Source organism: Culex pipiens, chromosome 3, assembly GCF_016801865.2.
Source record: "Culex pipiens pallens isolate TS chromosome 3, TS_CPP_V2, whole genome shotgun sequence".
NCBI lineage: Eukaryota > Metazoa > Arthropoda > Insecta > Diptera > Culicidae > Culex > Culex pipiens.
The window spans coordinates 32,374,770-32,390,427 of record NC_068939.1 but is presented as its reverse complement, the minus strand read 5'-3'; the positions used below and the strand labels follow the sequence as shown (position 1 = coordinate 32,390,427).

Genomic DNA, 15,658 nt, shown 5'->3' with positions numbered 1-15,658 from the left:
AATGCTAAAAAAACACATTTTCCATGCAAATGTTGAAATTATGGCTTGTAATTTCAATGTTTACATTTTTTTATTTTTTTTGCCCCCCTAGAGATTTTGTTCAACAAGATCTGTTTTTTTTTTCTATCTCCCTAGTCGAGCGTAGCCCTACGTCTTTCGTCGTCTCTGCGTCAGTTCACCAATCGCCACACCCACTGGGCACTTCTCTTTGACAGTTCCACCAAAACACGCACCGCGCTGCAGGCAAAAATGTCAACAAACCGCATTTGAGTCCGTGCCGCGCACATGTATTTCGGTTCCACCTGGTTTTCGGTTAAAGTTTCATTAGAAAATAGTTGAAAAAATAAGTGATAACGAATAAAGTTGTTTTAATTTTCGTTGTCTAAACAAACTCCACCGAAATGGCCATCGACGTGGCGAAGAAGGCCGGTAAAAAGCGCAAATCTGAGCAGGGAGGAAAAACGCTCAAGGAACCAGTTCCGGAACCGGACGTCCCTCAGCAGAAACCACAAAACAAGAAGATTGTCTTCACGGACGATGGCGAGCAGCGCGAGGTGCCGGTGGACGGCGAGAAAAAGAAGGACAAGAAAAAGCAGCGCAAGCAGGTGGGAACCGGCGGCGTCGGAACTAACGTGGACGAGCTGGAAAAGCGGTGGTACGAGCACTTTGACGGGTACAACACGGTCGGGGAGTTGGTTGAGCTGAAGGACGGGGAGATTGCCGAGCTGAGGAAGCTGTGCCGGGTGGCATTCGAGGCCGAGTGCCGGAACTTGCAGAAGAACAATCCATCGGACGCGAAGTGGTTGATGACGGCGCTAGAGAAGGGTACTTCGCGGGATCGGGCCAATGCGGGGGCGTTGCTGGTGCAGACCAATCCGTTGTGTAATCTGGCGGCGCTGGAGGCTGTGGTTGGGATGGTCAAGCTGTCGAATAAGGGTCATTTGGATGTGGTCGAGGTCGTGTCGGAGCTGATGCTGAACTCGATCATGCCGGCGTTCCGAAAGTTGGTTGCGATTCCGTTAAGGGGAGCAGATTGGAAGAACGTAAAGAAGCAGGAGCTGGGGAAGGAGCTGCGGGATCGGATTTACGCGTATTGGCACTTTGAGGACGCGCTGCGGGATATTTACTTTTCGTTTTTGAACAATTTGTCCGCGTTGATCCAGACCGGGCAGGACAACAGCAAGATGAAGGTCGTTCAGTATGCGTCGAAGCTGTTTACGATGGTTCCGGAGAAGGAGGCGTATCTGTTGTCGATGCTGGTCAACAAGCTGGGAGATCCGGGGAAGAAGGTGGCCGTGAAGGCACTTTACCACTTGACTGAGGTCGTTAAAAAGCACTCGGCCATGTGTCCGGTGATTGTGACCGAAACGGAGAAGCTCCTGTTCCGTAACAACATCTCGCCGAGTGCGCAGCATTACGCGCTGACCTTCCTGGCCGCGATCAGCAAGTACGGAGATTTCACGTCCTGCGAGAAGATGATCAACGTTTGCTTCTCGTTCTTCAAGATTCTCACCGAAAAGGGTGAGGTGAATTCGAGGACTATGCAGGCGATCCTGGCCTGTCTCCGAAAGGCCATCGCAAACGTCAAACGAGACGTTGATCTGGCGAATTTTATCAAACCGGAGATTCTGAATACGGTCTATCGGTTGATTCATCTCGCGGATATTTCGATCGCTTGCCAGGGACTTTCTCTCCTGTTGGAAATCACCGAATCCAAGGGCGCTGAGCAGAACCGGTTCTACAACGCCCTGTACCGTAAGCTGCTCGACCCACAGCTGGCCACGATCGGTCCCCGCATCAGCAACGTCTTCTTCTACATCATCCATCGCGCCATCCAGAACGACCCCATCCCGGACCGTGCCCAGGCCTTCATCAAACGCCTGCTCCAGGTGGCGTTCTACTTCCCACCGGCGCGCGTTTGCGGAGTCCTCATCGTCATCAGCAAGGTCCTGCGGAAGCGCAAACATCTCACCCAGGACGGACAAACCCCGGAAGAAGAAGGCGACGACGTTCTCGCACAATCGCCCGAAGACGCCGGTGACAATGACGCAGAAGAGCCCAAGGTCAAGACGGAAAACAACCGCCGCGTGACGCGCTACGACCCGTTCCACCGCTCGTCGGAACATGCTGGCGCCCGGTACACCGTCAAGTACGAGCTGGCCCGCTACCTCGAGTACTTCCACCCGACGGTGCAGAACTTTGCGCAGGCCATCATCAACAACGCGCCGCTCAGCTATTACGGCGACCCGCTGCGGGACTTTTCGCTGGGACACTTTTTGGACCGGTTCGCCTTCAAGAACCCGAAGAAGCCCAAGACGGAGGAGGGCGAGGGCGGCGAGCAGGTGCCGAAGCGGAAGATTATCGGGGTGGCGCAGCGCAAGGGCGACTACGTGCCGAGCGGATCGCGCGGGCTGCCGGTGCACGCCCTCACCAAGGATCACTGCACCGAGGACGAGCGGTACATCTTCAGGTGAGTTTGTGGGGCTAATGACCAAGGAATTGCACCCGACGGAAAGCTCACCGCGGTACCTGTCCATAACTCTAGATATGAAACACAATGGTTTATAGGACCTTTAAAAAATCTTGATAACATAAAAAATACTGAATGAATGAATGAATAATTCTCATACCCGCCGGCGGATTGGTCCAGTTCACAGGTGTTTGCTTGATCAAACAAATCGTCATCTTATGTTCAGTAATCTGTACAACCACGTACAAATGTTTTTTTTTTTTTTTTTTTTTGTACGAATTTTGTTGTTACAAATACCAGTGCTTATATCAAAAGAATCTTTCCCAACCCCCAAAGCAACGGAAGTTTGTAACGGGTGTAGGGACACATCACACAGACGCCCTTGTTCAACCGTCACGACATTAAGGGTATGAGATGTCGCAAAATTAATAAGCATACTACCCATAGCCGAACCTTCAACAGAGTGCCGGCAATCGAACACTCACAGCGAACGAACAGGGTAATACCTTACCGCGTATATAGTTATGTAACTTGATAACATAAAAATACTCTTAATTAAAAATATCGAACATTTCTGAAAGCAAACAAAAAAATTATTTGGCTGTTTTGAATTTTGAGTTTGTTGTATTTTTTAATTGAACAATTTTAAATAGAAATAAAATTGATTTTATACTTTTTGAATTTTTAGACCGTTGCAAATATTTTTCAAAGTTTATTTTGAAACGGAAAAAAAATTCTCGCAAAAGTAAAATTTTCGCCAATACTTAATAATTGCAATACAAGTGGACAGGTGTATAATGCATTTTAAAACCTTTTTTTTTTCATTCAAATATTGACACCGTGGCCAGTAATTTATTTTTTAAACTTTTTTGTGTTTTTGCCCACCCCTCGACTTTGATCAGAGTCGAGGGACATAAACATAAAAAAATATTTGCGACGGCCTAACCACTCTAGAGTTTTTTTTTAAAGACGGTTGCCAAAAAATATAAATTTTGTTTACAGTCATCCCTCATATTCGGAACAGTTTACAGATCTGCCGATGTTCAACAAATCATAGAAAATCGATAATTGAACATAATGATTTGCTTTTTCCTTCATGTGAAAGCTTTTCTTGCGATCTTTCGATTGATGTATAGACTTGCTGTACATTTTTACGATTTATATCAAGTTTTTAAAGAAAAACATTGACCTTTGAAATCCACAAATTCGGAACACTTTTTTCTTACGATGTAAACAAACTTTTTTTCTCTCCAGGAGTACACATTTTTTACAAAAAAAATACTTCACACTCTGAAACCAATAAAACTCAAGCTTAGTGATGTTTCAAACATGGTCTGATTTTTTTTTTTGTGAAAATATCAATTAAATTCAGGTGTTCCACAATTGTGGGAGAGACAATAACATCCCACAATTATGGAACAGGCAATTTGGAGGCAGTGTTTTGCTGCTATGGATAAAATAGTCTTGAAATGAGTTTTTTTTGTTCAAAAAGTACTATTTTTACTAGTGAAATAGGAAGAGAATGTTCAAATAAAGATTCTAAAAATAGCAGGGACGACAGAAAAGTTACATTTTGCATCCTATTGACAAATTACCACAAAAGTGTTGATTTTGTGGGTGTTCCGAATATGTGGGATGACTGTATAGAACTTTGTAAAAAACTCCAGGTTTTTAAATTCCTATGTTTTTAAATTTTGGTATTTTAAAAATGTTTGCGTTTTAAAAAAAAAATTGGCATATTTTTTTAATTTTTTTTTATATTTTCAGTTTTTGAATTTGTAAAACTTTTGAATTCTCGAGCTTTTATTTTTTTTTAATTCCTGAATTTTTAAATTTTAAGGTTGTTAAAATTTTTGATCTTCTTAGTGTCTAATTTTTTGAATTTTGTTATTTTATAATTTTTGAATTTTTAAAATTTTGTTATTTTTCAATTTTTAAATTGCAAAATTTATAATTATTTCAATTGTTAAGTTCTATTTTGTTTATCTGGCATTTTTATTTTTTTAAATTTATTTTCAGTTTTCAATCTTTTGGACTCTTTGGAAAGATCTCTTGACTACCCATCCAACGATAGGTCTCATGGTAGTTCATCAAAATATGGGAGATCCGGTCTCTACAAAGTGTATAAATAACACTTAAGTGGTTATAACTTTCGATAGGTTTGTCAGATCTTCTCGTTGAAAAGGTCTTTTAAATACCTTTCTAAAGATGTATAGCATGATGGGTTTTCTTACAAAAACCACCCTTTTTAAATCTTCCGGATTTTATTTGAAATCATTTTTTTTAGCATAACTTTTAAAGTAGTTTAAACTTCATAATATTAACTAGGGTCTTTTGGGACCCCAAAACGGATCGAATGAGACCAAAACAGTTAAAATCGGTACAGCCAGTCCGGAGATAATTGGGTGCACGGACTCACATCCAGACACACGCACAGACATTTGTTCAGAATTTGACTCTGAGTCGATAGGTATACGTGAAGGGTGGTCTACGAGATCGAATTAAGGAGTTCATTTTTCGAGTGATTTATAGCCTTTCCCTATTGAGGTGAGAAAGACAAAAACAAAAAAAAAAATAAAACTAAAATTATTTCAAAATTTAAGGGATTTAAAAAGTTAACAAAACTCAAAAATTCAAATAAATTCAAAAAAATAAAAAAAATAAAAAAAACTGTTTAAAAATCAAACAAACTCCAACGATTCAAAAAAAAATCTCCAGATAAAAAAAATAAAAATAAAACTGTAAAAAAAATTAAAAAATGAGGAAGTTGCAAAAAAAAGTTTAATAAATTTTAAAAACAAAAAAACAGGATTCTTAAATACATCAAAAGATTTAAAAATACAGAAATTAAACAATAAATCGATAGATCGAAAGATTTAGAAATATGAAAAAGATTAAAATAAATCAAAAAGATCAATCAAATAAAATAATAAAAAAAACCAAAGCTCACAAATTTGAAAAAAAAAATAAGAAAAAAATATACATTACTATAAATAAAAATAAAACACAAAATTAAAATTAAATGACAAATAAAAAAAAATAAAAACCTTTAAAAAAAACAAAAATTTAAAAGCAAAAACACATTTAATATTTTTTAACTAGAATTTTTTAAGTTTTGAATTTTCAAATTTTCATAGCTTTGAATTTGTGAATTTTTAAGATAAAAAATTTATATATTTTCAAAAATTCCCAAGTTTTTGATGGTTTCATTTTTGAAATTCTCGAATTTAAAAATTTACTATTCATTCAATCAATTTTTGAGTTAAATTTTTTTAGTTTGAATTTTTTTGAATAAATCATATTAGCAAATTTTAACTCGGCCTTCATAAGACAGGATCAATTTAGATTTGCACCCCAGCCGTGACGACGGACTGACTTTGTTGGTCGGATTTATTTACGGTCCCTTTCCAATCTTCCAGATTCCTCGAGGAAAAACGCGAACGGCTGCGCGAGGCCAAGGAGCGCTCGGCCGCCAAGAAGGCCGCCTCCGGTGACGGTGACGACGTTCAGGACGACGTGTCCGACGCGGAATCGCTGGACGACGACGAGTTCGATTCGTACCTGGATCGGCTGGGCGTGCCGGGTGGTGGGGACGACAACGCGGCCGATTTGGACAACGAGGTGGACTTTATGAACGAGTTCGAGCACGATCTGGCCAAGAAGCGCGAGAAGAAGAAGAAGGGCGGCAAGAAGGGTGGGGAGGAAGATGGGGAGGACGACGAGGAGAGCGATCTGGGCGATTGGGATGATGTGCAGGTAGGATTGGCGGGTTGATTGCTTGAAGTCTATGTGGGGTTAATTTTTTTTATGCTTTCAGGAGGACGACGACGAAGACGGCGAGGATGGCCTGGACGATGATGATGAGTTCAGTGATGGTGGCAGCATTTCACTGGATGAAGATGGCAGCGACGGCGAGGAGGAGGAGGAGGAGGAAGACGACGATGACGACGAGGAGGATGCGCCACCAAAGTCCAAGAAGAAGAAACGCTCCTCGGAGGACGGCGGAATGAACGATCGCGAGTTCCAGCGCAAGCTCAAATCGAACGACTTCAACTCGCTGTTTGCCGCGGCGGATGACTTCTCCGAGATGCTGGAGCAGAACGTTGAGAAGGGCAAGGGCAAGAAGGCAAAGTCGGCCCACGGCACGGACGGCGAAGTGTTCAACACGGATAACGCTTCGGCGAAGCAGATGGACTGGGAGGAGCGAAGGTTCAGCGGGAAGAATCGTATGCAGAGCACCGGCAAGAAGCGGTTTGTGGCGAAGAAGCATGGTTCGTCGGGGGGAAAGTTTAAGGGTGCCGGAGGTGGCGTCCAGAAGAAGTCCTTTGGCAAGAAGGGCGGTGGAAAGAAGTTTGCAGGTAAGCGAAGAAAGTGAGCTTTGAGGTTTCTGTTAATTTGAATACACGTTTATTCTATCGATTCGAGACGTTTGAACATAGTCTAGAACGTCCGAAAATCAATATTTCACCAAAATTTCCTCAATCGGCTTGCGTCTCGAAACGGGAACTTGACAATCGTCCGCGGCGTACCCTACCGAAATCAGAAATAGCAGCTTCTCGCCGACCGAACGACCCAAAAGCTTCCCCAACCGAACACAGTTCAACGGGGTCGTCACTAGCGAGTTCAACCCGGCTGCTTGCAGCGCACACAGCAAAATTCCCGTCGCGATCGAGGTCGCCTCCTCAGCGTAATCCGTCTTGCTCCCGTAACTACTTTTCACAAAGATCAGAACCAGATGTGGCGCCGCGGTCAAATAATCCTTGCTTGCATCACTCCCTTCAGACTCGATCATTTCCCGGATTTGCGCTTTAAGCTCCCCATCAGACACCACACAAAACGTCCACGGTTCCGGACCAAGACTCGGACTAGTTCCGGCCGCGAGGATGCACCGCTCGATGATCGCCAAGTCAACGGGTTGGCTGCTAAACATGCGCACCGAGCGGCGATCGCGCGCGATCTCGTAGAACCTGGTGGCAGCCTTGAGCGGGTCACTGTCCAGGGTGGCCGTTGCACCGGCGAATGGGATGTTCTTTATTTTCTCTTGCTCGGTAGGTAGAGTGGAGTCCTTCCATTCGATGCCTGTGGAATCAAAATTGATTAAAATTTAGACCTAAAAGAATCATACAAAAACTCAGACCTTTAAAATTTCTAGATTCATTAAATTCCCCTTCGTCTTCCTTCGGAAGATATTTCGCCCTCCTCTTCTTTCTTCTTTCATGCAGAAGGAACTCGTACAAAACGATCGAAAGATAAACGACGACCACGATCGGGAAGATGTACGTCCAGCAGAAGAGAATAACCCGTTCGGCGAGGCTCATCGCAAACAAAAATTAACCAACTCGAACAACGCGCCGCCCTTATCGCACGATGCAAAATTCAAGACTAGGTTTATCTACTTTTGTGGCAGAGTGCGCGATTAGGCGAATGCGACCGCGCTTGGCTTGAGACTACGGTATCGGAAGTGTCGAGTGACTTTGAACCTCGTTGATAAAGACTTCTTGGCACTGTGGGAAGCACACGCATCGTGAGTTGAACGAAAAAAAGAACACAACTGCATACTGATAAATACATGAGCATGAGCATGAGCATGAGAGACCACCCATGGTTGTCCTTCTCCGTTGCTGAACAGGACCGTAATATCCTATCAACACAACCGGTCATACGCTTCAACGTTCAAATAATGTTTCCCTTATCAACAGCATGCATGAATGCGCTGAAAAGATAAAACATCACGATCATCAAAACTAGAGCCGTTGCTAATAGGTAACAGTTATTGGCCACCAACGGCTCCCGCCATTTCAGTTTGTAGATCTCGAGGGAACGGGACGGGAATGTTAGTTAGCACAGGCTGCTACCAAGGGTGGGTTCTATACGATATCCACACCACCGCGTGTGCCGGAAAACTACTTCTACTTGGGATTTTGTTAGTGGGGAAGGGCAATGGCCAGGATTCATCATAGAGGATGATGATGTGGCCCAACAATCAATAAATTTCGTTTAATAGGGTGATGTATTATTCAATCGGATGCTGCGGATGAGACTATTCCCGTTTATTTGCTGTTGAGTTTAGCTTAAATGATTCAATCTTAGACTGCCGGCTGTGGAAAGATATGATCAAAATAATATGTAATTACCTAAATGGTGAAATATTATACTCAGCCTAACATTTATGTATAAAGTTTAACTAAGATGATTTATACTTTCAAATAATTATAAAATGAGTGACTAATCAATGGCTGATGAATTACGATGTTTTAAGCAGGACTGGAATAAACGCGTTGAAATAATATTTGTCGCGTGTTTTCGAGCTACAGTGCTAAGAAGAGGTATTTTCACGGTGACCCGACGGAAAGACGCTTTAAATTGGACTAGCATAGTTGTCATCGCAGCCACCAGAGCCAGCCGCATTCTTTAACACACGCACGCATACGACCGATAACAACAAAAACATACCGGCGACGAACGCGAAAAAACAAGCGATCGGATGGATTGGCGCTACAAGTCGAACAAAAAATAAACTGTCTGACACAATTTTCAATAAATTCAAGAAAACGCGTTATTGGACCCTGCCTAAATTTCGACCGTTGGAATGCGTACATCTTCTATTCTCTTCGCACATTTTACAAAAAGAAGCGATCGCGACCAAAATAACAAAAAGAAAAACAAAGAACGCTCTCACCCAAATCCAGCAACGATTTCTGTCATCTTAGAGTAGGGCTGCAAACAACAGCTGACAAGTGCACTCAACCGACTGCTGCGCCAACGGAGCCTTTTTCTTGCACAGGACAACAAGCGATGCTTTCTTTTCGACCCCATGATAGTCAGCAGCAGTCATACACACCCATCACAATAATAAAAACGCGCACTCGGCGGCCCCAAAACTTATTTTTTGCAATTTCGTCGTGAAACTACTTACTTTTCCTGTCATTCTTGAACGACGAAAAAGCCTACTTTTCTGTACCAAAAATAACAGAATCGAATAGCAACACTTTTCAAAATAAATGCTGAAAAGTCCTACTTTTCAGCACTGAAATGGGTGCTGAAAAGTTGAACTTTTCAGCACTTGTTTCGAAAAGTAACACTTTTCAACATTTTTTTTATTTAAACGATTTATTAACAAAATACATGAAAATTTGACTTAAAATTTCACTCAATGGGTGTTTTTCAGAATTGCAAAAAATGTTGTATGGAACTCGTTGCAAAACTTGATTTTTTCAGCACTCTTCGTATTTATCCAACTCGGTGAACCTCGTTGGATAAATGTACGACTCGTGCTGAAAAAATCCTCTTTTTGCAACTTGTTGCATAAACTACTATTGTTTGTTTAAGCATCATTCACTACTGGTTCAGATAAGCAGCATTCAAATCTACGCATTTTTTCAAATCTCGGGACATAAATTGGCAGAGTTCGTCGTTCACCAATGTACCCAATTATGCTCTCATAACTTTAAACTAAAACTAAACTAAAATTCACTCGCGCTAATGAAGTTCATTTTCAGTATTGTAACAATAATTCCCATAACTGCATACTGATCAATACACACCAAAATCTAAGCATGAAATTTTAAAACATCATTAAAGCAAAAATAAGTTAAAATATCAAAAATAAACAATAGTAAAATATAACTTCAAGCAAAAATTAAAAAAAACATGGCCTGATAAAAAACTAAATCATAAAAATTGTGATAATCTTTCGTATATAAAATGCACAATATATATTTAAACACTAAAATCTGAAACAAAACTTGAAAGTTTTAAAGCAATTAAAACTTAACAAAACACGAAGGCATAAACCTAACAATTGAGCAATTCTCTACGAAATCGGTCTTTACTTTTAATTTGAAATTTTTGTATTTTTTAATCCGGCTGAAACTTTTATGATACTTTCGGTATGTCCAAAGAAACCATTTTGCATCATTAGTTTGTCCATATAATTTTCCATACAAATTTGGCAGTCCATACAAAAATGATGTATGAAAATTTAAAAATCTGCATCTTTTGAAAGAATTGTTCAATCGATTTGGTGTCTTCGGCAAAGTTGTAGGTATGGATAACGACTACACTGAAATTTTTTTTTTTTGATATTTTAGGCGACATCAAATGCCATTTTTTCAGAAATTTTCAGAACGGGCAAAAAATCTTTGACCGAGTTATGCAATTTTGAATCAATACTGTTTTTTTCAAAATATCAAAATATTGCTCGCAACAATTTTTCAACTTCATTTTTCGATGTAAAATTGAATTTGCTGTCAAAAAGTACTTCAGCGAAATTTGATCAATTACACCAGGGGTGCTCAAAAATTTTGAAGACCGGACCAAATTTGAAGCTCAAATGAGCTTGCGGGCCAAATTTACAAAATAGGTCATTAAAAAAATACGTTGAAGTTTTCAGAAATTTCTGTTATTTTTAAAACAAATTCGTTAATAAAAAATAATAATAATATAAAACACAAAATGTCACTTTTTTATCAGTTATTGACAAAATTAAGTTGTATGAACTTTCAACTTGTATTTTCATTAAAATTTCATTTTTTTTATTTGAAAAAATTTTACAAAATTTGTTAAGCTCTCGTAAAGTTGAATTTCAATCATAATTTTCAAAAAATGGTATTCTCGACGAAAAAAAAACATTTTGGCGAATAACACGTATTCATCGAAAACAAACTAAAATTCAAATTATTTTTGAATAAACCCGACCATGATCAAAATGATTCTGAACGCAGAGGAATGCATTTTTAATTGATTTCAGCAAGTTGCACGTAAATTTTCTTGATATTTTGAAGTTTTTGAAAAAAAAAAAAAATTTGCTCCTAGTTTTTCGATCCAATTATTAAAAGCTTTGTAAAATATTTCCATCAGCCTTATTCGTCCGATTTCAACATTTTGTCTGCCTGAATCAAATGTGTAGCGGACTGTATTTAAATGTGGCCGAACCTGTTCCGGGGTCCGAACCGGGAGGCCACACCGCAGGGAAGCTTTCCGGTGGATTCGCGCACGAGCGCAAGAGGAAAATAAAAACACGTTGTTCGCTCTTGAATGCTCTTTCTAACTGACGTTTATTGTTTCTCTTCTTCTTCTTCCTCCTCAACGGCAAAACAGCACGAAACGGCGCCAAAGACGCTCACGTAGACAGACCGGCCGCGCACCGAGGGGTCGATCGCTGTTTAACCGCAAACATCCTCCCCGCCTTGAGACAGCGTCTCAACCTTCTGATCTCCTGAACCGAGCGATGGTACTCGTGCTTTCCCCGTCGCGTCGTCACTTTCCGAACCAGTCCCGCTTGATCTGGCCAGCCTCGCGAACTGCATCCCTGGGGTGCTTGAGCCGGAACGCTTTTCCGGTCGCAGGTTGTTGAGGGACCGTATGACTCGAGATCGCTGTCGGCACACTTCAATCAGCGACAAGCGCTTCTCGAGAATCTGCTTGCCCTTTGTGTACTTGTACTTGTTCGCCGGACCAACAGTTCGGAGTTTCTTGCATAGCTTCGTGTTTTGTCGATCCAGATTGTTCCGCGAGACCCCAGTCGTTGTGGCGTAGCAGCCGTCGTGAACGACCCGGAGTTTGATCCCGATGTTGTCCTCCTTCACGATCTGTTCCTTGGAGTTGGATTCCCGTTGGAACTTGCCTTTGTTGGCCCGCAGGCGCTTTATACCGAGGATCTCCTGGTCCTCCCAGGACAATCGCAAGGAGCGATTGATGTCGAGTTCCTGGGCGACGTTAAGAACCATGTAGGGAGTGCGTGTACGACACGGCTTCCAGATTTTCCTCGCCACCATCCATCCGAAGATGAAACGCTGTGCCACGAGGATTCTTTGTAGATTCTTGACCTGTCCATCTGCTACGTTGAAGCGCTGACTCGGCAAGGCCGCCGTCAGGCCTCCCAAAACGTAGGCTTGCGTGGTGAGCTTGGTTTCACCGTTGAAACGCGAAGGCATCACCCGCGTGTCTGCGCCGGGCGTGGTCCCGACGATATCTCCGTTGGCCTCGGAGATATCCAGAGAGGCATTCGTGCACTTCATCCCAAAGCGCTTGACCGATTCCTCCGTGATGTGGGATACTTGTGATCCGCTGTTGTTGTTGACGAGACCTCGCACCTGTTGCGATTCTCCGTCCTCTTCTTCCGTGCAGACGATCTCGTTAGGTGGTAGTGCCACCGACGATGGATTGTGCTTGATAGTCCTCGATTGTGTTGCGTTCGCGGAGACCGACGAGACCTCCGTTCTCTCCGGTTGTGTTGCAGGTCGGTCGCGATCCGTCTCTTCCGGTTCCTGAATTTGCTGCTGCTGCAAGCATAGCATTGTGTGGTGTCGTTGCTGGCAGCCGGCCGTGCGGCACGCTTGCAACTTCTCTTCGGCAGGCTTGGCAAACACCTTCAGCGCCTCCGCGACGCTTTGGGGTTCCGAATTCGACACCTGACTCCCCGCCGGTGGCGCCAGCGGTGGCCGGTTCTGGCACTGCATGTGGAGAATCTGCTGCTGTGTTTCCTGAATGATCCTGACGGCGTCCCACAGAACATTGTACTTCTGCCGGTTACTCGCACCGGCTTCGGACTTGTTGTCCTCCAGACACTCAGCGTACACATCCTTCGCTTGATAGTACGCTTCCTCAAACTGAAGTCGATAGTTGAACTCCTCCTCCAGGTTAGGTGTAGCCTCCTCAATCGCGGTTTGAACGGCTTCGAAACACCGAGCAAGTTCGATGAGTTTATCCCGCCGTTCCGCCACTTCGCCGAGGGGCGGATTGCGGGCCTTGACTGTTTTCGCGGTGGACAGTTCCTCTTTCACCTGCGCGAGAATGACGTCACGCTCCGAGGTGAGGGCCTTCTGTTCTGGTTCCATATCCGACGCGCGAAGGACCAAATGTAGCGGACTGTATTTAAATGTGGCCGAACCTGTTCCGGGGTCCGAACCGGGAGGCCACACCGCAGGGAAGCTTTCCGGTGGATTCGCGCACGAGCGCAAGAGGAAAATAAAAACACGTTGTTCGCTCTTGAATGCTCTTTCTAACTGACGTTTATTGTTTCTCTTCTTCTTCTTCCTCCTCAACGGCAAAACAGCACGAAACGGCGCCAAAGACGCTCACGTAGACAGACCGGCCGCGCACCGAGGGGTCGATCGCTGTTTAACCGCAAACAAAATGGATGGTCATTTCATGAAAAGGGTCATTATGACTTCTCATTAATAATGAAATAAATACTTTTTGCAATTAGCACAGATTTCTACCAAAGTCAAATTCGAACGAGTTATAAATATTTCCAAAAATGTTTGATGAAAGTTTTGACGATATTAACTAGTTTACTCAAATTGAAACGTGTGAAATTGTTTTAATTGTTAGGATTATTGGACAAAATATTTGTGTCGTAAAATGGGGATCAAAATATTAATCTTATTTTTATAAACAAAAAAAGATCAGCATAAAAATGTAATAATTCTAATTTTGAAAAAGTAGAGATCGCTTTACAAGTGTTAAACGGGTCATTCAAAATGGGTCCGCGGGCCACAAAAAATAATCTCGCGGGTCACGTTTGGCCCGCGGGCCATACTTTGGTCACCCCTGAATTACACCGTTTTCAAGTTATAGCCATTTTTAGGTAACTTTTTCGAATAAAGTCGCCGTAATTCATTTTTTTTTAATTAGAGCACATGTTTGCCCACATTTGAAAAAAATATTTTTGAAAAGCTGAGAAAATTTCTCTATATTTTGCTTTTTTGAACTTTTGTTGATACGACCCTTAGTTGCTGAGATATTGCCATGCATAGATTTAAAAACAGGAAAATTGATGTTTTCTAAGTCTCACCCGAACAACCCACCATTTTCTAATGTCGATAGGGGCAGGGGGGCAGAATGGGCCACCCTTGGTTTTGGGCTTTAGAATGGATTTAGACCAACTGTAAGGCAAGGGTCTTATAAAGGACGTCAAATAACATCACCACACCGAAAACGACGTTTGAATTCATTGTATTTTTCGAATTATGAGCAAAAATGTAAATTTATTGACAAAACCACGCAAATGTTGTTTATTTCGAGGTTTTTAAATAAGCTTTCTGAAAAGTTGGATTGTTTGAAAAAGTGCGCTCAATGCGTATAACGTTACTAGATGTTACTACCAAGGTATACAAACAACAACGGAACCTTGAAATTATTTAGAGGCTTGGTGGTGGAAGTGTTAAATTAAAATCCACTTGGGGGCAGAATGGACCACCCTTATCATGCCTTATAAAAACAATCAAAAGTTATGAAATTTGGATTAAATGGATTATTTCACTCCTGGTAGCTTCACAAATCACCTTTAATGCAACAATAGTTGATTTTTCAGTTGTTTTGACGCTTATTTGTTAAAATAGTGTCTTATTCCAACATATTAACACTATTTTCAAAAAAAATTGTTTTGGTAAGTGACTATTTTTATAAAAGTGGTCTAACTTCATGGAAACTATGTTAGAAAGGTACCTTAAGTCATTTCTTATCTCCCTTCAACGTTGTATTAGACGAAATGGCTCGTTTTCTAAGGTGGCCCATTCTGCCCCGCACCCTGGAAAAGAAGTCGAAAAAACATTTTTTTTAAGTGGCTCAAAAATAGTTTTAACGGTGCACATAAACCAGAGCTTTTGCACCCAGATTTTTGTTCCAGACATTTTAGTATCTTCAAAACTACGGGTACTATCAAAATATTTTCTTATTTATTCCCTAAAGTACCGTCCACAAAGAAATTTACAACAAAGTTTGATTAATTTTACAATCCCGTTGTTGCAGGATTGGGTCCGTAAGTTTGACAATTTTGGAATAAGAAGACAACAACTTCCTTCGTTGCTGTGCACCCTTAAGCTAAAAAATTTCATCAACCAAGTATACAACATTGAAGGGAACATCCCAAAGCATAAGCCTACTACACTGAATTCATAAGTTTTCATGTTTTTCTATGGTTTTTGGCGCATTTTACTTAGGCGGGCCATTCTGCCCCCCCCCCCCCCTGCCGCTATCTCAGCAACTAACGTTCCGATTTGCAATGTTAAAACATGAATCATTCGTGAAATTTTCTAATCTTCTCGAAAACCATTTTTTTAAATTCAAGACTAACATTTCAAAAGGGCGTAATATTTAATGCTTGGCCATTTTGAAATGCTAGTCTTGATTAAACAAAATTGAAAATGTTGTTTTCGAAAAGATCGGAATTCCAATTTCACGAAT

General features: G+C 41.7%; 2 protein-coding genes across 2 annotated transcripts; one reads left to right on the top strand and one right to left on the bottom strand.

Annotated features, from left to right (window-relative positions):
* The first annotated feature begins 247 nt into the window (after positions 1–247).
* Positions 248–6,889, top strand: LOC120420568 (CCAAT/enhancer-binding protein zeta). Its single transcript, XM_039583646.2, has 3 exons — positions 248–2,470; positions 5,890–6,226; positions 6,288–6,889. The coding sequence occupies exons 1-3, from the start codon at positions 402–404 to the stop codon at positions 6,843–6,845; spliced, it is 2,964 nt and encodes a 987-aa protein (XP_039439580.1). The 5' UTR covers positions 248–401; the 3' UTR covers positions 6,846–6,889.
* On the bottom strand, positions 6,843–7,912 carry LOC120420569 (iodotyrosine deiodinase-like). Its single transcript, XM_039583647.2, has 2 exons — positions 7,608–7,912; positions 6,843–7,549 (listed from the first exon to the last, which is right to left on the bottom strand). Exons 1-2 carry the CDS (start codon positions 7,786–7,788, stop codon positions 6,927–6,929), a joined length of 804 nt encoding a protein of 267 aa, XP_039439581.1. The 5' UTR covers positions 7,789–7,912; the 3' UTR covers positions 6,843–6,926.
* Between the last annotated feature and the right edge of the window lie 7,746 nt (positions 7,913–15,658).

Coding starts and splice junctions, on each gene's coding strand:
- LOC120420569 (XM_039583647.2), bottom strand. CDS start 7,788: ATGAGCCTCGCCGAACGGGTTATTCTCTTCTGCTGGACGTACATCTTC. Junction 7,550..7,607: donor TGAATCTAGAAATTTTAAAG/GTCTGAGTTTTT, acceptor TTGATTCCACAG/GCATCGAATGGAAGGACTCC.
- LOC120420568 (XM_039583646.2), top strand. CDS start 402: ATGGCCATCGACGTGGCGAAGAAGGCCGGTAAAAAGCGCAAATCTGAG. Junction 2,471..5,889: donor GACGAGCGGTACATCTTCAG/GTGAGTTTGTGG, acceptor CCAATCTTCCAG/ATTCCTCGAGGAAAAACGCG. Junction 6,227..6,287: donor GCGATTGGGATGATGTGCAG/GTAGGATTGGCG, acceptor TTATGCTTTCAG/GAGGACGACGACGAAGACGG.